Source organism: Gopherus flavomarginatus, chromosome 22 (genome assembly GCF_025201925.1).
Source record: "Gopherus flavomarginatus isolate rGopFla2 chromosome 22, rGopFla2.mat.asm, whole genome shotgun sequence".
In the NCBI taxonomy this organism is placed as follows: Eukaryota; Metazoa; Chordata; order Testudines; family Testudinidae; genus Gopherus; species Gopherus flavomarginatus.
Genome location: NC_066638.1, coordinates 7,460,081 through 7,484,140, shown reverse-complemented (window position 1 = coordinate 7,484,140; position 24,060 = coordinate 7,460,081). Strand labels below are relative to the sequence as shown.

General features: G+C 53.9%; 2 protein-coding genes across 5 annotated transcripts in view; both read right to left on the bottom strand.

The window, feature by feature from the left end:
• AZIN2 (antizyme inhibitor 2) overlaps positions 1-24,060 on the bottom strand; it is a 30,712-nt gene that overhangs the window by 5,854 nt on the left and 798 nt on the right. Inside the window, exons 2-6 of one of the 4 annotated variants that reach the window (XM_050932652.1) lie at positions 7,246-7,434; positions 4,811-4,925; positions 3,149-3,303; positions 1,325-1,498; positions 117-289 (exon numbers count right to left, since the gene is read on the bottom strand). In XM_050932652.1, coding sequence (XP_050788609.1) covers positions 117-289; positions 1,325-1,498; positions 3,149-3,247 — 446 coding nt within the window. In that variant the 5' untranslated portion in view covers positions 3,248-3,303; positions 4,811-4,925; positions 7,246-7,434. Of the gene's footprint in view, positions 1-116; positions 797-1,324; positions 1,499-3,148; positions 3,304-4,810; positions 4,926-5,200; positions 5,315-7,245; positions 7,435-24,060 lie in introns of those variants that run through there. The other 3 variants (XM_050932651.1, XM_050932653.1, XM_050932654.1) reach the window with 3 other exon arrangements.
• Positions 15,755-17,784, bottom strand: LOC127039264 (uncharacterized). Its single transcript, XM_050932655.1, has 2 exons — positions 17,473-17,784; positions 15,755-17,340 (listed from the first exon to the last, which is right to left on the bottom strand). Exon 2 carries the CDS (start codon positions 17,252-17,254, stop codon positions 15,794-15,796), a length of 1,461 nt encoding a protein of 486 aa, XP_050788612.1. The 5' UTR covers positions 17,255-17,340; positions 17,473-17,784; the 3' UTR covers positions 15,755-15,793.

Sequence of the window (24,060 nt, the reverse complement as noted above, 5' to 3'; positions counted from 1 at the left end):
CCATAAGAAATGTCACGTTCACCCTCTAGATGAGATTGAGAGACTGACCTTTGGTCCATCTCTGTTTCCAGCCTCAATAAACCTCCTTCTTCCATACCCAGAGTTTATATACGTACCTGGCACGTGGATGGCTCCTTGCCACTTTCCTGAGCTCCACTTCATTGTCAAAGGCCATCAGCTGCACCCCATGGCTGGCTGCGTATTTGATCTGCGAGATCTGTTTGCAGGGGTTGGTGTAGATAATCTTGTCAGGTGGGACCCCGATGCTCTGAACTAATGCAATCTCCGTCTGCAACAAGGGCATTATTAGCAGGGTGTATGGATCAGCCCCTCAGGAACTCAGTGCTGTGGGATGCAAGTTGTTATGGAATCAAGAGCTCCAGGCCTGGGACAGTCTAATGCATGTTGTGGGTTCACCAAGAGTAACTCACCAGGAGTCAGGAATGGGATTCTCCTGGGAACCAGACAGAGATGAAGAAAGGTGTGTTTGCCCACAGGGGTCATGGTGGACTGTGTCTGGAGCGAGAGACAGCAGTGACACACCACTAGAAACACAAGACCAAGGAAGGTAGGTCTGTAAGAGCAGAGGCAAACTGAATGGACCACATTACCACAAGATATGTAATAAAAAAAACACCTAACCCTTATCCATCAGGCCAAACTGCTTCACGTGGTGTAAGGAGGGAGGAAGGAGCGTCTTTCCCCCTGCTAGTTGTTTACAGCGTGTTCAGGCTGCATGCAACTCCATTCATTGCCATGGCCTCTCGGGTTTTGTAGTTTTCCCTTAGGCTTTGTTCTTAACACATATAAATACATGTCACCTTGGCAACCTGTTCCACTGAATCACAAAGAAATAAATAACCTTGCTTTGACCTACCCTGAAAAACCCATTAAATGAGACAAGAGGGAGCTTCTGACACAGCCCAGTACCCATCTAAGAGTGGACCGTGGCCGCATGTCCCAGAAAAACCAACACACTTAAGATGGATTCTGCTGTCCGGGAGATGTGTAAAAACAAGGAAATTCAAGTGAAAGGGCATGATCGCCTTTGAGTCTGGAACACCCGACTGGGAAGCAGATTTTCCAGGATGCATTGTTACTGTTGTGCCAGAAGGGGGAAGACTCCCTCCAATGTAAATGCAGCATGGGAAGCCCCAGACTAAGCCTAGCACGCTGCAAAGCTTGTTTAACTTGCAGCTTGTTTAACCTTCGTGCTGTCACACCTTGTCTTGGCTGGTTCCCTCACCACCGTCCAAGGCACAGTTCTAGCCACTGCACCCCAAGGACGTTGCGTCCCAGAGCTCTTCTTTCCCTTTGTTCCTACCTTGTTAGCACAGTCAAATCCTGCCCCCAGCGCAGCCAGCGTCCGCACCACTCCTTCGCTGCTGTTGCACTTAACAGCGTAGAAAGGTTTGACGTGGGGCAAGGCTTTCAAGAAGCGCAGGTGTTTCTTCACTACATCCCCCAGGTCTGCCACAAAAAAGGCCCCTTTGTCGCTCTAGAGGGAAGAGACTGGAGTCAGCAACAGTGGTCTCAGCGCCCCTCCATCCCCCAAGGAAGGAGCATTGCAGAGTCTTCATGGAGCAGCAGAGGCACCAGACTCAAAACTAAGAGCCTGATTCTCCACTCACATCAGTGATACCAGTGGAGTTACTTCTGATTTACACCCACGTAAAGAAGGGGAGAATCAGGCCCTAAATGTCCAATGATCAAGGTCTCTCCAATTTGGGGGCTTGTTAAGAATCGATCTTTTTGTTACTGAAATCAGGGAAGTCTGCAAGTGGTGCCCAATAACCAAGTCTTGCAACTGATGGCCAGTGGCACACACCCCGCCCAGCTGATGTACACTCCATTTGCATCAATACACCAGCAGAATGCCCAGCGTGACAAAGAACCCCAGGCTCACAAGTGCTTTAACACGACCAGAGCAGGGGTGGGCTATGCTGTGCATGGGGCGACTACATGACACGAAGGGGTGTAGCTTGAGGGCAGTTAGTGGTAACCTGCAATTGACGGACATCAGCACAAAGCCTCAGTTAGGAATTCAATAGGGTCTTCTCAGAGCAGCAGCGAGATTCTGGTGGGACTCAGTCCACCACTGGGAAGAACGGGAGCGCACCCCTGAGATGTGCCACGCAAAAAAACCAAACAAAATAATCAAATCGGCTCTTTTAATTTGAAGAGAAGCAAAGAGCTAAGAATGAAGCCCGGGAAGGAGCCCTACGAGACGTAAGCGAGGGGCAAAGTGGAACAGATGAGATATTTTTAGACAAAAAGATTTTTAGAAATGTGATTTTCCTTCGTGTCTTTTCCCCCAGTCCATTGGCAAAATAGCTATCTGCTCCCCCAAATCACAACGGTATCAAGCAGGGCAGGCAAGGAAACCCAGCACTCATTAAGGTGCATTTTAGTCAGGGAATCACTCAAACCGTGGTCTGATTCTTAATGACACAAAGGCCCATTGACACCACTGAGGCAATGCAACGAGGGGTGTAAATGATGTTAGTATCCACTTTAAAGCCCCTTCATGCTTCCAGCACGGTTTAAAGGGGCTTCAGTGTAACTGAGAATTCAGGCCCTGGTTTCCGCAATGCAAGTCTCCTGTCCCCAGCAATACAAAGATCCCACTGCCCAGTTCCCTCCACTCTGGCCCTAAACCAGTGGTTCTCAACCTATTTACCACTGTGGGTCGCATGTGCAACTTGCTATGTATTACGTGGACCACATCCACACAATATATATACACACTACCTGTATGGCTGTCAGGATGTCACATGTGCTGCCTGGGCCGCAAATGGCCCTAAATGAATGAAGACGGACAAGCCCAATGCATGCACATAAGCACATATGGCTAACTTATGGGCACATGCAAATCAGATATTTGTATGTGCATATGTCCAGTTAAGAATCTAGCCAGCCATTCACCCAGACGTGCACACAGAAAAACTGAAAACAAAATTCTGCCCCCCCCACACTGTCCAGAAGCTGTTAAGTGTTGTGAGATGCTGAGAAATTGCACCAAAGTGTCTCAAATCCTAATGCTTCAGAAGAGAGCGACAGTTAAATAGCCACCCTACAGTTAGATGCCACGTGACACCAGGCCCAGTGGATGGGAAGGAAGGGCCCATAGAAGCTAAGTGCCACTTACCGTCTGGGAGACTTCCATGAGGAGGTTCTCAAGGAGGTCTCTGGTGGTGAAGCCTTCCTCCATCATCATAAACTCTAATTCATCCAAGTACCCACTCATCGTCCAGATCTAGGAGAATTGCTAGTTCTAAAGCCTCCTTTAGTAAGAAGTAGTTTCTAAGTATGCAACACACTGTAAGGAAGGAGGAACAGCGTTAGTGGTGGGGTTCTTCTGAGTCCATCCCCAGAGACTATCCTCATCCGGCACTTTCTCTGAGGTCACACAGACTTGTACTGTTGTAACTAAAGGTGTAATTTATACTGATTCAGTTAAACCACTGGAACTTTGTATGCGGACAAAGTTTAGCTTGTGCCAGTAACTTCACAGGTATGAGCTAAACTTACTCAGGTACATACATGCAGCGTTGTGTCTCAGTTTTACTTTTGAATAGTGGCAATGAAATCAGTGTGGCAACGGGCCAGTACCTCTTAGGTGACCGATCTCTTTGGGGATAAGTTTGCTTCTATAAGGGACATAGTTTAATAGTTTCAGCAGCAGCCATGACTATATGGTGTCTTTGCAGCCAGCAGCCCAGCCTCCTTCAGGTGACGCTCAGGCAATGAACTGTGCAGTAAATGACAAAGCAACTTAGGTGTAAACTTAAATTGCCCATGTATCCAGAACATATTCCCCTCACACTCTCCTATAAAAGGCTCAATCTGCCATGTGTTATGCAAAGATTCCCTGTGTAGTCTTCCAGGAAATGAATTTCAGGACCTCATTTCCTAAGCACACACCAAGGCATGCCACTAAAATGGCGCAGCAGGACGCAGATCTTTAGAAAACCTTAGTATGAGATTGCATGGTTTGCCAACCAGTCATGGAATTAAACATGACAGGCCAGACCCTTAACTGGTATTAATCAGTGTAGCTCCTTTTACTACACCTATGCACACCAGCTGGAGAGCTGGCTGTGGCATAGTGCATACAGACAAGGGGCAGAGTTAAGGATGCACACTGATATTTTCCCAATGCGAATGCTGAACTGTGTGGCCTTAATGATCTCTTGGCTTATATTAACTCCAACCAATAATTTAAGGATGTTAAGACACCACAAAGGCTTGCAGGAACTGTTTTCTGGTCCAACCTCTAACTCTTGGGGGGCTCGGGGGCTTCACTTTTCAGACCTATGTCCTTTGGGTGAACAACACAGTCACCCTTATCTAAAGTGATAAAAATAATCCCCAAACTCTGCTTCCGAGAACTGCACAGCATCTCTCACCCTCTGCGGAGATTTACTTGGGCAATTCCTAGTGCAGGTTGGAGGGGCAAAGCACACTCTGAGCTAAGAACTGCAGGCCCAAGACGCACTATCTTGTAATGGATCAAACAAATAATAATGCAAGCCCAAGAAAGCTTTACAGGGAGGGAGAACACATTTGGCCAGGAATTTATTGAAACTCTGCAGCCGGGGAGGGAGAGTTTAGAGGGGACAAGAATTCTTCTGGTTTCTTCCCACTCAAACACATCAATGTCCTTCATTCCACCCATCATCTTGAGCTGCCTGGGCACAGGACTGATAAGCTATAAAGGTAGGACCAGACCCTGGTTCACTCAGCCTGCACTGGATACAAGAGAACATGCAGTACACCCTGTGTCTCTCCCCGCATGTTTTTTCCTTACCGAGTTCCAAAGCCTCCTTCCTGGGGGGCTAGGTGTAATACCAGGGGGGCTCTCCGGTGAATTCAGAGCTTTTGCAACTCCCCGAGGCACAGGTGCTGCTGAGGATCCAAGATCTCTACAGGGGAAAGAGTGCAAGTTCCAGCGGGTTATCGAGAGGGATCAGGTACATGCAAAAGGCAGAGCGGTCCCCTCCCTACCCCTTCCTACACCTCCATTTCCTCTGCTCCCAACTGGCACGCAGCACCCTAGTCATCCTCCTCACCCACACCCCACAGAATAGCATCCACCACCCCCCTCCTCAGCTCCTCCCAGCCAGTCCAGCTGCCCCAGAAAGGCTCCCCTCGCCTTGATTTCTCTGCTCTTGCCGGGAAGCCACCTTTCCTGGGTTACCTTAAAAAGCATTGAAACGGATTCTGCCCATGGGTCTCCCAAGAGAGTGAATTGGCTTCAGCGGTGGTTGTTCCTCCTCCTCCTCCTCCACTCCTAAGCCTACACCGTGCAAGCAGCACCAACTAACCCTGCCCTCCTGGGGAGGCTCTGCCACCCCTTATATACACAGCTCCCGCCCACCTCTGATTCACAAGAGTGGCCTTGGCAACCAAACCCAGCAATCCTATTGGCTGAGCTGGACACAAAGCACTCTCTATGGCATCCCCACTGAAAGCAGGCCCCAGTCTGCTGGGGGGCAGTGGCCAGGTTGCCTATGGGGCATGAGGACAAGGATCTGCATGCATGGATTGCTCTGCACTCAGCTATCGACTTGCTGACAGGCAGACAGCTGATCGCCATGACTGCTGCAGCTGAGCCTCACAAGCAGGCATGCAGCATACCCTGGCAAGAAGCCACTCACTCATCAGGGCAGTGATGCAGAAATAACATGAGCTGTGTGGCGCTGGGAAGTCCCAATGGGGAGAGGAATAGGGCCAAAGAGGGTTTTGGGGGTGGGAGGAGGACAAAGCTTAAACACTGGGCAGTCACCAACACGGTTATTTCTTTGAACAACAACGTGATGCCTTTAATCATCCCAGATGGGTGAGACTCCATGGTCTTCTTCCAGCTTTACTGTAACACTGTGGAGTTCAGTGGCTTGACTCCAGGGCTCATAGTTAGGGCCCTACCAAATTCAAGGTCCATTTTGGTCAATTTCACAATCGTAGGATTTTAAAAATAGTAAATTTCATGATTTCAGCCATTTAGATCTGAAATTTCACAGTGTTGTAATTGTAGGGGCCCTGAGCCACAAAGGAATGGTGGTGGGGGGGTTGCAAGGATATTGTAAGGGGGGTTGTGGTACTGCCACCCTTACTTCTGTGCTGCTGCTGGCGGCGGCGCTGCCTTCAGAGCTGGGCAGCTGGAGAGCAGCTGCTGGCCAGGATCCCAGCTCTGAAGGCAGCGCCGCGGCCAGCAGCAGCACAGAAGTAAGGGTGGCCTGGTATGGTATTGCCACCCTTATTTCTGCACTGCCGCTGGTGGGTTGTCGCCTTCAGAGCTGGGATCCCGGCCAACAGCCGCTGCTCTCCAGCTGCCCAGCTCTGAAGGCAGCGCAGAAATAAGGATGGCAATACTGGGACCCCCCTGCAACTCCCTTTTGGGTCAGGACCCCCAGTTTGAGAAACGTCGGTTTCCCACACGAAATCGTTATAGCATAGGGTAAAAGCACACAAAAGACCAGATTTCATGGGCTGGGAGACCAGATTTAACAGTCCATGACACGTTTTTCATGGCCATGAATTCGGTAGGGCTGACTCATATTGCCTCCAGTCTTAGGAGCCTCCCCTCTCTGGAGTGGCTTCTCAAAAATCCCTGGGCACACATGAATGAGCGCTTCTGCGTTACCTGGAGTTTCAAGATAACACACTTCCCTCCCTGTTTGAAGTTTGATGGTGGTGGAGGGGAGGGGATTTTGGCTGCTGGGAATCTGAGATCTCTGCAGGGGAGTGGAGCAAGTTCCAGCTGGTCCCCAAGCGGGATCAGGACCAGGCACAGAGCAGCACAGTCCCCTCCCCACCCATTCCCAAGCCCCTGTTTCCACTGCTGCTACTGGCCCCCAGCAACCCTAGCTATCCTCTTCACTGAACCCACCCCCTAGAAAGGCTCCCCTGCCCATCCCCACCCTCTTGCCTCCTATGCACCTGCCATTTCATCTAGACAGGCCGCCTCCCATCCCTCCCTCACCTCGAACTCCTCTGCTTTGGTTGGCGTTTTGTAATCTGTTTAGTCTGCACGGGTATAAAGTGTCTCTGTGAGGGCTGCTATGTTAGTGTAACAATCTGCATGAGTGGTAGGGATGCGGATAGAGGAGACAGATAGATCCTTGGCTATTTGCAAAGTGCCCTCCCTAACACTTCCACATCCCTTCTCTACACTGGCTCGGTGCAGCTATCTCCCTGCCACTGACCTCCTTTAGCACCGCCTGCCGCATGGCTGTCACCAACCTTTCAAATGTAAAAAAATCTATCCTCTGAGCTTTATCCAGAATGTGTGTCCCACATCTTGTTTATTTGCACTTGGAGGGAGCACTGGCTCAGCAATCACCTCCTTTTCTTTCAGCTGTTGTGGTCATTCCTGAGATGGTCTCATTGAAACTGTAAACTTTTTGTGGTAGGGTCTGAGTCTTCTCATTTCTGTAAAGTACAGTGCAAGTTTTCATGCTGTTCTGGTTATAAAAGATATATATTGGGATTGGGAAAAGTACAGAGAAGGGCAACAAAAATTATTAGGGGGATGGAACCGTACGAGGAGAGATTAAAAAGACTATGAGTGTTCAGTTTAGAAAGGAGATGACTAATGGAGGATGTCATCAAGGTCTACAAAATTATGACTGGTGTGGAGAAAGCGAAGAAAGAAGTGTTCTTTACCCCTTCACATAACAGAAGAACCAGAATTCACTCAATGAAATTATTAGGCAGCAGGTTTAAAACTAACATAAGGAAGTATCTCTTCTCACAGCTCACTGGCAACCTGTGGAACTCATTGCCATAGGATGTTATGAAGGCCAGAAGTACAACTGGGTTCTAATAAGAATTAGGTAAGTCCATGGAGGATAGGTCCATTCGTGGCTATTAGCCAAGATGGTCAGGGATGTAACCCCATATTCTAGGTGTCCCTAAACCTCTGACTGCCAGAAGCTGAGACTGGACGACAAGGGATGGATCGCTTCATAAATTGCCCTGCTCTGTTCATTCCCTTTGAAGCCTCTGGCACCAGCCACTGTCATAAGACAGGATACTGGGCAAGATGGACCATTTGTCTGATAGTTTGGTTATTCTTAAGGCTCTGTCACTTCGTAATAAACCCTCTAGCCAAGAAAGCCGTTTATCCCCAGATGAGGAGGAAGGAAAGCAGAAGCCCATTCCCCTCCATGGTCTAGCACAAGCTAGAGCAGGGATTCTCAAACTGGGGGTTGAGACCCCACAGGGGGTCACAAGGTTCTTACATGGGGGGTCACGAGCTTTCAGCCTCCACCCCAAACCCCACTTTGCCTCCAGCATTTATAATGGTGTTAAATATATAAAAAGTGTTTTTAATTTATAAGAAGGAGTCGCATTCAGGCTTTCTATGTGAAAGGAGTCACCAGTACAAAAGTTTAAGAACCACTGGGCTAGAGAGACAGGAAATATCACTTTCTAGTTGGGGTTCTGACCTTGACTCACTCTGTGGCCTTAGGTAAGACACTTCCCCGCTCTATGCCTCAGTTTCCCCACTGGAGATAAAAATATTTTTCTACCTCCCAGGCATGTTGAGAGGATAGGCTCTGTGACAGATGTAGCAATCTCCTGCAATATCCTTGGAAAACCTTATTTAATGAAGTGAAGTAAGTATCTTTGAAGTCCATTGTATTAAATACAAAGCTTATGTCTGATTGTAGGCCTGGGTGACCAAAGATGCTTTCCCGCCAACACAGCTACCGGCGCTCATTGGGAGTGGTTTAATTATGCCAGAGAGAGAGTTCTCTCCTGTGGGGATAGAGCGACAACGCGGGAGACCTTACAGCATTACTGCTGTAAGGGCTGTAGTGCAGACAGAGCCTAAGACTGTTATGAACTTGTAACCACAGAAAAAAAACCTTGGTGGGGTTTGAAGGACCAGAGCCTTGTTGGGGACGGGGGGTGATCTCTGATAAGCTTACTAGCATGTGGGTATATTTAAAACAATAGAAGAATCTATTTCCTCTGTGATGCTTTAACCTGAAGAATAAAGGTGCTTGCTCATAAAGAGCCGTGCGGTAACCTGTGCCTGCTGGCAATTACAGCTGTCTATAGCTTTCAAAGAGAAAGCTAAGCACAGACATTGGCCTGTTTAGACAGTCTGGCTTGCTAGGAATATCACAGCATAGGCACAGAACTGTGCAGCCTGGAAAAAGCCTGGTCAGGAGGGAAGGAGACATGGGTCTCTATCCAAGAGAGGTGAGAGATGAGGAGCTGGCAGCCTAGAAGGGCTGCCCTTGGTGGACCACGAAGTGGGTATACAGGTGCAGTTACGCTGAACGGACAGGCTCATTGGTGTTCATGCAGCACTAAATGTTGCTAAGATGCATATTAAGACACCCAACTATTGTTATCTAGTTGAAGTTATTTTCCTCTCTCTAGTTCTAAATATGCCCTGACCTATCATTGGAAGGACCATTTGTTCTCACTAACAGGAAACCCAAATGTGCTCATCATTCCACATTCAAACCATTCCTGATACTCGGAGAATCTGCACCTGAGCGAGGTGGAGATGAACACACCAGCAGGTCCTACTGGCCATTTATCTCCCAGTGAGTCTGTTCTCCTCTATCCTGCCTCGGGAGCTTGGAATGCAGCTGGAGAGATTAACATAAGGACCTGAGCATTATTTCTAGTTCTCAAGGAACACAGTTCATCAATACGTTTCAGATGAAAGCTAATTGAATTAGTCCTGCTTATGTGGGGACTTAATCAGCAGCCGTCTGCTCTGTCACATGCTGGTTTGCTCTGGATAAGATGACCCCACTGAAAAGCAGTGACATTTGACAACAGTGCCTTCAAGCCCAGACAGGGCCAGATGTCAGTCTTGTCTCAGCGTCAGAAACTTGGCCAGAACAGCCTACTTGGGCCATAGAAAAGGCTCAGGCCCCAATTAGAAGAAAAATGCTTAGAAAGAGGCATTGTCACACCCCTCCACACACACACACACAGCAGGTTACGCAGTTCCTATGCAATCTTGAATAACACAGAGAGCTATATTCCAGGTGGGATTGCTCCAAAGCTCTATTGCCATGTGGCAACAGGCCATATGAATACAGGTGCAACAGCTCTCCTTCCTTCCCTGTTCTGAGCCCGTTTCTGCTAAGCCAGCTGGTCACTGTTAATTTCCTTGGCTGCTTTTTTATCCACTAGGTGCTTTCCAGCCCAGGGTGTCACAGAAAGCCAGAACCTCCAGGCAGATGGGTATTGGCTCCTCTGAAGCATGCTAGGGGCTGCCTGCTGATCGGATGATACCTAGTATCTGCGATACACAGGCATTCCTAAGAATTAAATGAGGGTTTGCTCATTGGTGGCAATACCCAGAGCGGAAGGTTGATTTAATTGAGGCACAAGCCTGGGAACCAGGGCTCTGCCACTGATTCCCCACATGATGTTAGACAGGACAATTCCCCTCTCTGTACCCAGGGCGGGTGCAAGGATCTTTCGTGACCTAAGTGAAACTTCCACCTTGCGCCCCCACTCTACCCTGAGCCCTATCGCAGCTCTCCGCCCTCCCCCCCGCCCTAAGGCACCCCCCCACAGCAGCTCCCCACTCCCCCTGTGGCAGCAACTCCCCCCCTCCACCCTGTGGCGCCCCCCCACGGCAGCTCCCTCCAGCCCGGGGAGCCGTGAGGCAACTCCCCCGCCCCAGCTCACCTCTGCTTCACTTCCTCCCCGAGCACACTGTCGCTGCTCCACTTCTCCCGCCTCCCAGGCTTGCAGCGCCAATCAGTTGTTTGGCGTCGCAAGCCTGGGAGGGAGAGAAGCAGAGTGGGGCAGCGTGCTCAAGGGAGGAGGTGGAACAGAGGTGAGCTGGGGTGGGGAGCGGTTCCCCTGTGTGACACGCCCTCCCTTACTTGCTGCAGGCGGCACTCCCTGCGCCTCCCTCCCCCAAGTCCCTCTGCCTAAATGCTGAGAACAACTGGGACAGACGAAGATCCATCCACGGCGGTCGCCGCTGAAGGACCCGAAATGCCCCCCCCCAAAATGCTAGTGCCCATGGCGACTGCCTAGGTCGCCTAATGGGTTGCACTGACCCTGTCTGTACCTTAGAATCTCGGTCTGTATCATCTGTATCGTGCTAGCTAGCGCCTAGGAGCCCTGCTCATGGACCACAAACCCACAAAGAGTTTACAATCAAAAAAGCCTGATACAAGAGAGAACAGGTGGAGACGGACAGACAGGTGAGCACAAGGACTAATGATGATGTGACGAACTGGGAAAGTTCTTAATGTTTGCTCTGAATACTGTGTTGGTGCCTCAGTGTCCCCATGGCAGTTCTTAAATATCTGGCAGAGCAAAGGGCCAGTGCACCTAAATGCCTGACCCTCTGTCTCCTAGCAACTGATGGCCTGGGCCCCTCCTCTGCAAAGGTGCCAGCTGAAGGTGTTGGAGACAAAGGGATCAGGTGACCTCCTGGCCCGGGAAAGGGGCTGAGCAGAGAGGAGGGGCTGGGAGGGGTGGTTAGTCTGGAGCTGGCTGGGGTCAAGGGTGGAGGGCAGACCTGGGGGTCTGGCTCACTGCCCTCCAGAATGGACCCAGCCGAGGGGTCCGGTTCGCTGTATCTACAAGCTCTGTTTTAGACCCTGTTCCTGTCATCGAATAAACCTCTGTTTTACTGGCTGGCTGAGAGTCACATCTGACTGCAAAGTGGGGGTGCAGGACCCAGTGGCTTCCCCAGGACCCCGCTGGGGTGGACTCACTGTGGGAAGCGCACGGAGGGGCAGAGGATGCTGAATGCTCCAAGGAGAGACCCAGGAGGTGAAGCCGTGTGAGCTTCTTGCCCTGAACAAGTCTGCTCCACGGGAGAGGAGGCTCCCCGAAGTCCTGACTGGCTTGGTGGGGAGCAGTTCCAGAGCATCGCCCGGTGACTCCGTGACAACTGGTGGCAGTGGTGGGACGTACTGCACCCCGTGAATGGCGCTGCTTGCAGTAAGTGACTGGGGAGCAGTAAAACAAAGGAGGGATAATGAGGACCAGGCGTGCTGAAGGCTCAGAGAGGGACGGTTTCAGGGGGCAGTTAACCTCTGGGAGTGTGTGACCAGCGAGAAGGACTGTTGGAGTAACGGGGTCCCCCTGAGGATTGCAGCGAGCAGTCTCAGGGGCGGAGGAGCTTGCCGCTCGACCCTGGGAGAGAGAAGGATTTTTGCAGTAGCAGGGTTCCCCGGGGGATTGCAGGAGCAGTCCCAGGGGCGGAGGAGTCTGCAGCTCGACCCTGGCAAAGAGGTGGTGATCACGAGAAGGGCTGGCACACCAGGGGTTCTTCCTGGAAACCATGGGGGAGCCAAGAGCACACAGGCCTGTGAGTCCAGAGCCACTTGGGAACGGTGAAGTGATGGCCTATCACCATCTCCTTGAGAAGGACATTGTGATCCTGTGCACAAAGAGAGGGTTACGCATGGGGAAATTCACCAAGGCACAGTTAATCGTGCAGTTGGAGGAGAAAAGACGGTTACTCACCTTTGTAACTGTTGTTCTTCGAGATGTGTTGCTCACATCCATTCCAGTTAGGTGTGCGCGCCGCGCGTGCACGTTCGTCGGAAACTTTTTACCCTAGCAACTCCAGTGGGCCGGCAGGTCGCCCCCTGGAGTGGCGCCGCCATGGCGCCCAATATATATCCCTGCCGGCCCGCCCGCTCCTCAGTTCCTTCTTGCCGGCTACTCCGACAGTGGGGAAGGAGGGCGGGTGTGGAATGGATGTGAGCAACACATCTCGAAGAACAACAGTTACAAAGGTGAGTAACCGTCTTTTCTTCTTCGAGTGATTGCTCACATCCATTCCAGTTAGGTGACTCCCAAGCCATACCTAGGCGGTGGGGTCGGAGTGAGAAGTCGCGGCACGGAGCACTGCAGTTCCGAAGGCCGCATCCTCTCTCGACTGCTGTACCAGGGCGTAGTGGGAAGCAAAGGTGTGGACCGATGACCAGGTCGCTGCCCGACAGATTTCCTGGATGGGCACACGGGCAAGGAAAGCCAGCGACGACGCCTGCGCCCTGGTAGAATGCGCAGTCACACGGCCCGTAGGGACATGGGCCAAGTCATAACAGGTCCTGATGCAGGACGTAACCCACGAGGATAACCTCTGGGAGGAGATAGGAAGCCCTTTCATACGGTCCGCTACCGCCACGAAAAGCTGGGGGGATTTGCGGAAGGGTTTGGTCCTCTCTATGTAGAACGCGAGAGCTCTACGGACATCCAGCGAGTGGAGCTGCTGCTCCCTGCCTGAGGAGTGAGGTTTTGGGAAAAAAACCGGGAGGAAAATCTCTTGGTTGACGTGGAAGGCTGAGACCACCTTGGGTAGAAAGGCAGGGTGTGGTCTAAGCTGTACCTTGTCTTTGTGGAAGACCGTATATGGGGGGTCTACCACAAGGGCTCGGAGTTCCGACACCCGTCTAGCTGAGGTGATGGCTACTAGAAAGGCAGCCTTCCAAGAGAGGTAAAGCAGGGAGCAAGTAGCTAACGGCTCAAAAGGGGGCCCCATGAGCCGGGACAACACCAGGTTAAGATCCCAGGTTGGAGCAGGGGGACGGACGTTAGGGAATAACCGTTCCAGCCCTTTAAGAAATCTCGACACCGTCGGGTGAGAAAAAACGGAGCGACCGTCCGCACCCGGGTGAAAGGTGGAGATAGCTGCCAGATGGACTCGCAACGACGATAAGGCCAGACCTTGCCCTTTGAGGGACCAAACATAATCTAAGATTTCGGATACCGAAACTTCCATAGGGCGGAGATTTCTCTCTACGCACCAACAGGAGAAGCGTTTCCATTTTGCCGAATATGTGGCTCTTGTGGACGGTTTCCTGCTGCCCAAGAGCACCTCTCTCACAGGCGTGGAGCAGCGCAGCTCGGAACCAGTTAGCCACACAGGAGCCACGCCGCTAGGTGCAGCGACTGCAGGTCTGGGTGACAGAGAGACCCGTGGTCCTGGGTAATCAGGTCCGGATGAAGGGGCAGGGGAACTGGGTCGGCTACGGCCAAGTCTAGCAGCATGGTGTACCAGTGCTGTCTGGGCCATGCCGGGGCCACCATGATCACACGAGCCCTGTCTCTGCGCACCTTCAGGAGGACCTTGTGAACCAGAGGGAACGGAGGAAACGCATAGTACAGGTGGGTCGACCACTGGATGAGGAAGGCATCCGCTATCGACCCCGGCTCCCTGCCCTGAAAGGAGCAGAACGCTTGGCACTTCCTGTTCCCCTTGGACGCAAAGAGGTCCACCCGGGGATAACCCCACCTCCGGAAAATGGAGAGAGCGACGTCCGGGCGAAGGGACCACTCGTGTGACAGGAAGGATCTGCTCAATCGATCCGCCAGCGTGTTCCGTACTCCGGGAAGGAAGGAAGCCCTGAGGTGAATGGAGTGGGCTACGCAAAAGTCCCAGAGTTGTATCGCCTCGAGGCACAGGGAGGAGGACCTGGTGCCGCCCTGCTTGTTGATATAATACATGGTCGTCGTGTTGTCCGTGAACACGGCTACACAACGACCCTGAAGCTGATGACAAAACGTTTGGCAAGCAAGGCGGACCGCTCTCAACTCCCTCATGTTGATGTGTAGCCCCACCTCCTCCTGGGACCATAGGCCCTGCGTCCGCAGGGTCCCTAGGTGGGCCCCCCAGCCTAGATCTGAGGCATCCGTTGTCAGGGATACCGAGGGCTGAGACGGGTGAAAGGGAAGACCCGCACACAATACGGACTGGTCCAACCACCAGCCGAGGGAATCTAAGACCTTCTGGGGGACTGTGATTAACATGTCTAGCGGTTGCCTTGGCCTGTAATGACTGATAAGCCACAGCTGGAGAGGCCTCATGCGGAGCCGAGCGTAGTCGGTCACAAAAGTGCACGCCGCCATGTGGCCTAACAGGGTTAGACATGTCCTCACTGACGTCAACGGGGCTGACCGCAAGCGTTGAACGATCGCCGCCATGGTCTGGAACCGCTGCCGAGGCAGCGAGGCCCTGCCCACAGTGGCGTCCAGGACGGCCCCGATAAATTCCACCTTCTGAGTGGGCCTCAGGGTGGACTTGTCTGTGTTTATCAAGAGGCCCAGACTCGCAAACATGCCGGTGATCACGCGGACATGGCTGTACACCTGCTGTTCCGACGTGCCCCGAACCAACCAATCGTCCAGATAAGGGAACACGTGGACACGGTTGCGCCGAAGATGCGCCACGACAACTGCCATGCATTTTGTAAACACCCTCGGGGCCGTGGACAGGCCAAACGGGAGGACCGCAAATTGATAATGACGAGCCCCCACAACGAAGCGGAGGAAGCGTCTGTGGCGTGGCCAAATGGCAACGTGGAAATACGCGTCCTGCATGTCGAGGGCGGCGTACCAGTCTCCCGGATCCAGGGATGGAATAATGGTCCCCAGGGATACCATGCGGAACTTCAACTTCACGAGGTATTTGTTGAGCTCTCGCAGGTCGAGGATAGGCCTGAGGCCCCCCTTGGCCTTGGGGATCAGAAAATAGCGGGAATAAAACCCCTTGCCTTTCTCGTTTTCGGGAACCGCCTCTATAGCTCCTTTGCTGAGGAGCGTCTGCACCTCCTGCCGAAGGAATTGCTCGTGAGAGGGGTCCCTGAAGAGGGACGAGGAAGGAGGGCGGGAAGGAGGAAACGAAACAAACTGCAGGCGGTACCCCGTCTGCACCACGCTTAAGACCCAGCGGTCCGATGTTATTTGGGACCACGCCGGGAGGAAAAACGAAAGGCGGTTGGAAAACGGGGGGGAAGGATCCATAGGGGAAACTGTTACTGCGCCCTCGAGCGCACCTTCAAAATGAAGGCTTAGGACCAGGCGGGGGTTTTGAGGAGCCTTGGTTCTGCCCCCCTTGGTTCCCCGACTGCCTGCGCCTCCCGTTCCTGCCGCGGCGCCTGTAAAGGTCCTGCCGCTGGCGGAACTGGGAAAACGGCCGACGGTGCTGCTGTTGTTGCGGCCTAAAGGGTCTACGCTGTGTCACGGGGGTGTGCATCCCGAGGGACCGCGCAATGACCCGGTTGTCCTTTAAACTCTTAAGTCTGGGGTCTGTCTTATCGGAAAACAGGCCCTGGCCTTCGAAAGGAAGGTCCTGTATCGTGTGCTGGAGCTCTGGCGGAAGGCCGGAAACCTGCAGCCAGGAGATGCGACGCATCGTAACTCCTGACGCGAGGGTACGGGCAGCCGAGTCCGCAGCGTCCAAGGAGGCTTGTAAGGCCGTGCGCGCGACCTTCTTGCCTTCGTCCAGGATGGCCGTAAACTCTTGGCGAGCATCCTGTGGCAGCAGCTCCTTAAATTTGTCCACTGCCACCCAGGAGTTAAAGGCGTATCTGCTCAGCAGGGCCTGCTGGTTAGAGACCCTGAGCTGCAGCGCCCCAGCCGAATACACCTTACGGCCAAGGATGTCCATCCGCCTGGCTTCTCTGGATTTGGGGGCCGGAGCCTCCTGGCCGTGACGCTCCCTATCGTTCACCGATTGCACTACCAGTGAACCGGGAGTCGGGTGAACATGTAAATATTCGTACCCCTTAGAAGGGGCCATGTACTTCCTCTCGACTCCTTTCGCTGTCGGAGGGATGGAGGCCGGGGACTGCCAGATAGTATTGGCATTGGCCTGGATGGTCCGTATGAACGGCAGGGCGACCCTGGTGGGAGCATCGGAAGAGAGGATGGTGACAATTGGGTCCTCTATCTCCGAGACCTCCTCTGCTTGCAGACTCAGGTTTTGAGCCAATCGCCTGAGGAGGTCCTGGTGCGCCCTGAGATCCAGCGGGGGGGGACTGTTGGAGGAGGTACCCGCCACCGCCTCATCCGGGGAGGAGGATGATGAGACCCCAGGCACAATAGTGTCCAACTGAGGGTCTTCCTCAGCCCTCGCCTCTGTCTCCGGAGCCACAGCGGAGTCCTGCTGTTTGGACCCTTCGTCCCCTTCCGGGGAGGGAGGGGGGCGAGACAAAGAGGCTTCAGGGGCCCTACGCTCCGCAGTCGCCGGCCTAGCAGGGAGCTGCTGGGGGCCCTGGGCCTGATGGTACGCCCAGGGTGTCCAGAATCCCCACTGTTGTGGGCCTTGGTCCTGCAGCGGCGGATCAGCAAACAGCGCCGCCTGCCGGTCGGTGCCCAGCGCATAGCCGCTGTCCGTCTGGGAGGATACGGACGGCTGCCTCGAGGGCCACGGCGGGGCCGACCCTGGATGGTACGGGTCTGCGCGTGCCGGCACGGAGGATCGTCTCGGTGCCGGGGACCGGTGCCGGGGAGTCATATCGGTGCCGGGATCGGGACCGGGACCGGGATCTGTCACGGTGCCGGGCGCCGCTTCGGTACCGGGCGCCGCTTCGGTGCCGGGACCTACTACCAGCTCGGTGCCGGGAGATCGACCGGGACCGGGACCTGCCACCAGCTCGGTGCCGGGAGGTCGACCGGGACCTGCCACCAGCTCGGTGCCGGGAGGTCGAGCGAGACCGGGACCGGGACCGGGACCTGCCACCAGCTCGGTGCCGGGAGGTCGACCGGTGTGGCGAGTAGCGTCGGGACCTGCTCCTGGAGTCGCGGTGCCGGTGACGCCGACTGGAGCCTGACCGCGACCGTCTCGATGCCGACCGTTGCCGCGAGTGCGACCGGTATCGCTGAGGGGAGCGGTGCCGGGACTGCGAGCGGCGTCGGGATCTGGAGCGCCCAAGACGTCGGGACCTGGATGGCGAACGACTGTCTCTGGGCGGCGCCGACAGCATGGGCTTGCCTCTGGACACAACCCGCACCGGAGGTACCGGGGGTGGCAGCCGAGTGGGCTCAGTCAGGGCAATAAGGTCCCGAGCCGAGGCGAAGGTCTCCGGAGTGGATGGGACCACTATCTCAACCCCAGATCTCATGGGGGAGCTCGGCGGCACCGGACTCAACGGACCCGCCGGGCCCGGAGTCAACGGTGCTGACGGTGCCGGCGGTGCCGCGGCCGATGTTGAGGCCGGGCGCTCAAGCCGGGTCTGCCTGGCCGGAGTATTAGACTTCGACGGCCTAGGCTCTGATTCCGGTGCCGGAGAAGGTCGGTGCCGGGGAGTCTTCTCGGTGCCGGAGCGATCCGGTGCCGGTGCCGAAACCACGGTCTGCGAAGTCGACGGGTCAAGTGCCGCCTCCATTAGGAGAGTTCGGAGCCTCTGATCCCTCTCCTTTTTTGTCCTCGGCTTAAAAGCCTTACAGATGCGGCACTTGTCAGATCTGTGCGATTCCCCGAGGCACTTCAGGCACGCTTCGTGGGGATCGCTGGTAGGCATGGGCTTCTTGCAGGCCGCACACTGCTTGAAGCCTGGCGAAACAGGCATGAGCCTGGCGCCCGGTGCCGGGAAGGGCTAAGCCCCCGGCAAGGAACTACTTAACAGCTATTTACTAAACTATCTACTTAACAATACTAATTAACAACTATATAGAACTAGAGATAAGCGGTAAACAAGCGATAGAAACTAGGAGAGCTAGGGACGTGGAGGACAGCTATGCCGCGCTCCACAGTTCCAACGACCGACACGGCGGTAAGAAGGAACTGAGGAGCGGGCGGGCCGGCAGGGATATATATTGGGCGCCATGGCGGCGCCACTCCAGGGGGCGACCTGCCGGCCCACTGGAGTTGCTAGGGTAAAAAGTTTCCGACGAACGTGCACGCGCGGCGCGCACACCTAACTGGAATGGATGTGAGCAATCACTCGAAGAAGAAAGACCGCTCTGAGGAGCAGATTCCTGGCCCAGATGGGGCTACAAGAGGATCTGAGAGCAGCTGGAGCATCATCCAGGCATCCCCGGGAGTCTGGTCCCCAATCAGACGAGGGTCTTCACGATTGGGTTCCCCATCAGGAGATTGGAGACGGATGGGATGGGAGCAGAGCCCGAGAGAGCGAGAGGACCGTGAGAGAGAGCAAGAGCCCGAGGAAAAGCTGCAGGAGAAGCAGCAGCAGCGTGGACTGGTGATGGTGGATCAAAGAGACACAGGGGGCTGCCCAGGGGTTAGTGGGGAAACACGCCTGCGGGGGCGAGACCCTGGGACAGAGAGAACTGTGGTGGTGCAGCCCCAGATGCTGAGGGACTGTGGGACCTGGGTGAAGTTCCCTGGGGTGAAGCCCCTCGCCCTGCCTATGGCCCAGATCCCTGTACAGACCCAGAAGAGGTCGGGCTGGCTGGTCGTTGGGGTTCTCCAGGATATCGGCTGGGAGGCCCTGTTGGGGGGTGACTGTCTCCCCATGGGACAGGATCCAGGCCCCGCTCCTGTAACGGCCGAGGGTTTGAATTCAAAACCAGGGAACCAATTGGCTAGGATGGAAATGGTCAGTGAAAATGCAAATAACCTGGCTGGCAGGGGGGAGGGGCTGCAGGGCTCAGGATACCTGCCTACCTGTAACCAGCCCCCTGGGGCTGAGTGGGAGGGAGAGATGCTCCCCGCCCCCCTGCACACCGGAGACGGGGCTCACACTGGCTCTGATGCTGTGACCAGAGCAGAGAGCTCGCTGCCTGGCCCCACTGGGACAGCAAGGGCAGTGCTGAGCACGGGGGGAGCTGAGACCCCAGCTGAGTGGGGGGACACCCGGGCAGGGCAGGTCAGCTGCCAAACAGGTTTGCCTGGTCCAGACGTGCTGCTGGGAAGTGATTACACAGCAGGGAGGGAGCTACCAGGGACAGGGCTCAGGGGGGCTGCGACCCCAGGCCCAGCCAACGAGAGGGAGCAGGTCCCACTCCCTGCCCCAGCCGCTGAATCCCAGACAGAGCTGGAGAGGGATCCCTCCTTGGAGAAGCTGAGGGAACTTGCTGGCCACAGCGCTGCAAACCCCCTTGGGGAAGGCTGCAGGGACAGAGTCCTGCAGGAGAAGGGATTCCTGTACTGGGAATGGGCTCCCCAAGGGGAAGTAGAACTGGGGGGAATCGGGAGGCAGCTGGTGGTGCCCCAGGAATCCACAGGGTTCTTCCCGTTCGAGCTGCTGGATGGGAGGAGAGTGAGGGGACCCCTGAACCTGAAGAGGGAGGATTGGATGAAGAAGGGGGAAGACCCCCAGGGGGATCTCTTCCCTGAGGTGGGAGACAATCTCCCCATCAGGTGTTTCCCATTCAGAGTCACTGGGAAAGCAGCCCAGAACCTGGAGAGAGAGGTCAGGAACATGCTGGCTTTAGATGGGATCCAGCCGTTTTACAGCCCATGGGCCTCACCCGTGGGGCTGATCCCCAAGGGAGACAGGATGATCTGGTTTTATGAGGGCTATCAGAAGCTTAAAGCCATCACAGTGTCTGGTGCCGACCCCATGCCTAGGCCTGGGGAGATTCTAGACAAGCAGAGGGCGATGGAGAACTTGGCCCTAGCAGACACTGATAAGGTGTGCATCTTTAGCCAGACCTGGGAGGAACAGGTGTCCCAGGTGAAGAGGGGGCTGGGCTGCCTCAAGGAGGTGGGACTGACCTTAAAAGCTGGAAAGTGTAAGGGGGGACGGCAGAGGTGTTGTGTCTGGGCCACAAAGTGGGAAGTGGCTGCCCAAGCCCAGAGCTGGCCAAGGCCAAGATGGGGGCTCTTAAGTGCTGGGAGAAGACCCCGTCCCAGTTTGGACCCCAGAGGTATTGGGGTAGCAAAAGGGTTCAAGCCGCATAAACCTTCCCACATGCGGCCTGCAAGTGCCATCAATCACACCTGACCTAAGGGAGGGCGTGAGACTGGACTGTCCTGCTGTAACTCACACCAAGGAATGGGAGAGATGCTGGGGCATCCATGGGAACGTTGGTGGGTTCGAACTTCCCCAGGTCACTGGCTGGAGTGACCTCGCTCAGTTCGGTCTCGAAGGGGGGAGAGATGTGACGAACTGGGAAAGTTCTTAATGTTTGCTCTGAATACTGTGTTGGTGCCTCAGTGTCCCCATGGCAGTTCTTAAGTATCTGGCAGAGCAAAGGGCCAGTGCACCTAAATGCCTGACACTCTGTCTCCTAGCAACTGATGGCCTGGGCCCCTCCTCTGCAAAGGTGCCAGCTGAAGGTGTTGGAGACAAAGGGATCAGGTGACCTCCTGGCCCGGGAAAGGGGCTGAGCAGAGAGGAGGGGCTGGGAGGGGTGGTTAGTCTGGAGCTGGCTGGGGTCAAGGGTGGAGTGCAGACCTGGGGGTCTGGCTCACTGCCCTCCAGAATGGACCCAGCCGAGGGGTCCGGTTCGCTGTATCTACAAGCTCTGTTTTAGACCCTGTTCCTGTCATCGAATAAACCTCTGTTTTACTGGCTGGCTGAGAGTCACATCTGACTGCAAAGTGGGGGTGCAGGACCCAGTGGCTTCCCCAGGACCCCGCTGGGGTGGACTCACTGTGGGAAGCGCACGGAGGGGCAGAGGATGCTGAATGCTCCAAGGAGAGACCCAGGAGGTGAAGCCGTGTGAGCTTCTTGCCCTGAACAAGTCTGCTCCACGGGAGAGGAGGCTCCCCGAAGTCCTGACTGGCTTGGTGGGGAGCAGTTCCAGAGCATCGCCCGGTGACTCCGTGACAGATAGTTACCTCCCTCCCCCTAGCAGGTGGGGAGTTACTATGATTCGCAAAGCACTTTGTCCTCAGATGCCAGGAGGAGAGCAGAGAGTTCTTTGCTGATAATATCCTGCAAAGACTGGACTGTGAGCCTACGGCAACATTGGGCTCTGCGCTCCCAGGCCTGAATTTCCTAATTGCTTTCCCTCTCCTCCAGGGCTCGCTGCTGCCTCTGCGGGCATCCTGTCCTCCTGACAGCTCATGCTGATCCAAAGGTTCAAGATGGCTATGAACAACCCTCTCTCTCTGGCTGCAGCCAAATCTGGATTCAGATTCTGCCACTTCCATCCTGACAGCAAGAGGACGGGGGATTCCTTTGCAGTTTGCAAAACCGTCGGGGTGACCAGCCCTTACATCTCTCTGCTGGTTCCCGTGGCTACTGATGACTCCACAGTGGCAGGTCAAGCGAGGTGCAATCAGGGATGGGACCAATCCCTTAGCAGCTTGAAGTCTTCGTCCAGCAATTCTGAGGGCAGTCAAACCAAATCCTTCCACAGACAGGACTTTAAACGGAGGGTTCCAGTCACATTCCCGCTAGCCTGCTCTTAAAATGATCGCTGTCAATTAAAGGTGACTTTGCACAGTCAAGGAGCGAGTCCACCAAGAGGATTTCCTAGCCCGAGCTGGAGCACATTCCTCGCACAGGGCCCCATCTTGCTCTCTTTGGAGATGGTAGCAAAACTCCTGTGGAATCCAATGGGAACAGGAGTCCTATGCTGGGCAAGTTGCATATCAGAGCCAGCCTGTTAACCCTCCCACTTTATCCTCCATTCCTTGAGCCAGACAGCAGCTTGGGCAGCTCAGAGACATGCTTAATCAGTAACTCCCATTCCCATGCCAGTAAATGGGATTCACGGGTAACTGAGTGGATGTATTGAATCAGCAGGTTGCAAGATGGCAGCAGTGTTTCCTTTTGTCACAACTTCTGTACACAGATCCAGTTAAGGCTCTGGCTTTCTCAAAGGATGCAAAAGATTTGGATGAATATTATCCCTCAGAGACTAAAATTTATTTCAGCATGAGCTTTCGTGAGCTACAGCTCACTTCTTCGGATGCATAGAACGGAACATGCAGACAGGAGATATTTATACATACAGAGAACATGAAAAGGTGGAAGTATGCATACCAACTGGAAGAGTCTAATCAATTGAGATGAGCTATCAGCAGCAGGAGAAAAAACCTTTTGAAGTGATAATTAAGATGACCCATAGAAGGTGTGAGGAGAACTTAACATAGGGAAATAGATTAAATTAGCGTAATGACCCAACCATTCCCAGTCTTTGTTTAATCCCAGGATGGTGACTATCTAGATTTCTATACCATGGGGCATCATGTCATGCCTGCCCCAGCAACCCTGCGCCCTACCCCTCCACTGACTTGCATGTAGGCTTTCCCCAAACAGCCGCATGCTGAAGATGCGATCACTAAACATTCTTCAGGAAGTGCTGGCTTTAAAGCTCCCCCATGCATCTTACAGCTGAAGTCATACTAGCAACAGCGTTGCTAGGGGGGCTCTTCCATGGTTTCCTTGACTTTTATGAGCAAGAATTCATCTCACTCCTCCCTGGGGACCTACAACTGCCACTCTCAAGCCATCCTTTTGCACTCTGATCACAGAAAAACTGCTCAAAGCAATAACCATGCTCAGTCCCACCATAAATCAAACCACAATAGCACTTGTCCATCACACAGGACTGCTGCAGGGATTCAGTGCTGGGTATTCACAGCACATCTCACACCATGATGCAGGCAAGGTCTCTCCTGGAGAGCTGGGAGGACCTCTCTCAGCTGGGTGACAAGCTCAGTTGGATTGTATGTTCCGTTGTCACATCTCCAAGCCACAAAGCAGTGTTGATGTGTCCAGGCATTTTAGGTCACCCACTCACTCAATTTCAAGCAGTTTTGCTGCTAACGTTCTGTGGATTTCTCCTTCCACCCTTGCAGATGGTTAGCACAGACCCCCAATGATTTTAACTCCCAGGAGAGCCTGCACACACATTTCACAGCAGAACCTTCCTTACAGTTTCTGCAGCCTCTCAGTGCCTAGATGTGACAGCGGTGGGTGCACCAGAGATCCAGCACTGAAGAGCTGTGTGGAAAGCAGTCCCAATCAGAGCTCACGGGGAGAAGAAACCAGAAATCGAGTCTCCAAATGTAGAGTATGGGTGAAATCTTGGCCCTAAGTTGACAAAACTCCCATGGACTTAATGGGACCAGGATTTTATCCCATGCAATCGCCATACCTTAGAAACACAGCCAGGCTGTGAATGAAAGAACTCGAGAGGTAGCTGAATTCTTATGGAAGTGGCATAGTCTGTTTAAGAAGGTATTTTCAAAATCCTTCCACAGCTACAGCATTAGGCAGGTGCCACCACAGAGCCAGACAGACATTGTTAATAATTTACCTCTCAGTCTGAGTTCCATGCCTGTCTCTTGTCCTACTCAGTCATCAGAAATTGCTACATCATTTCGTTACTACAGCCTCTCCTACTCCAGTGCAGCGGATGCCCAGTGCCTGCTATGCACTCTTTCCTCCATCTGGGATG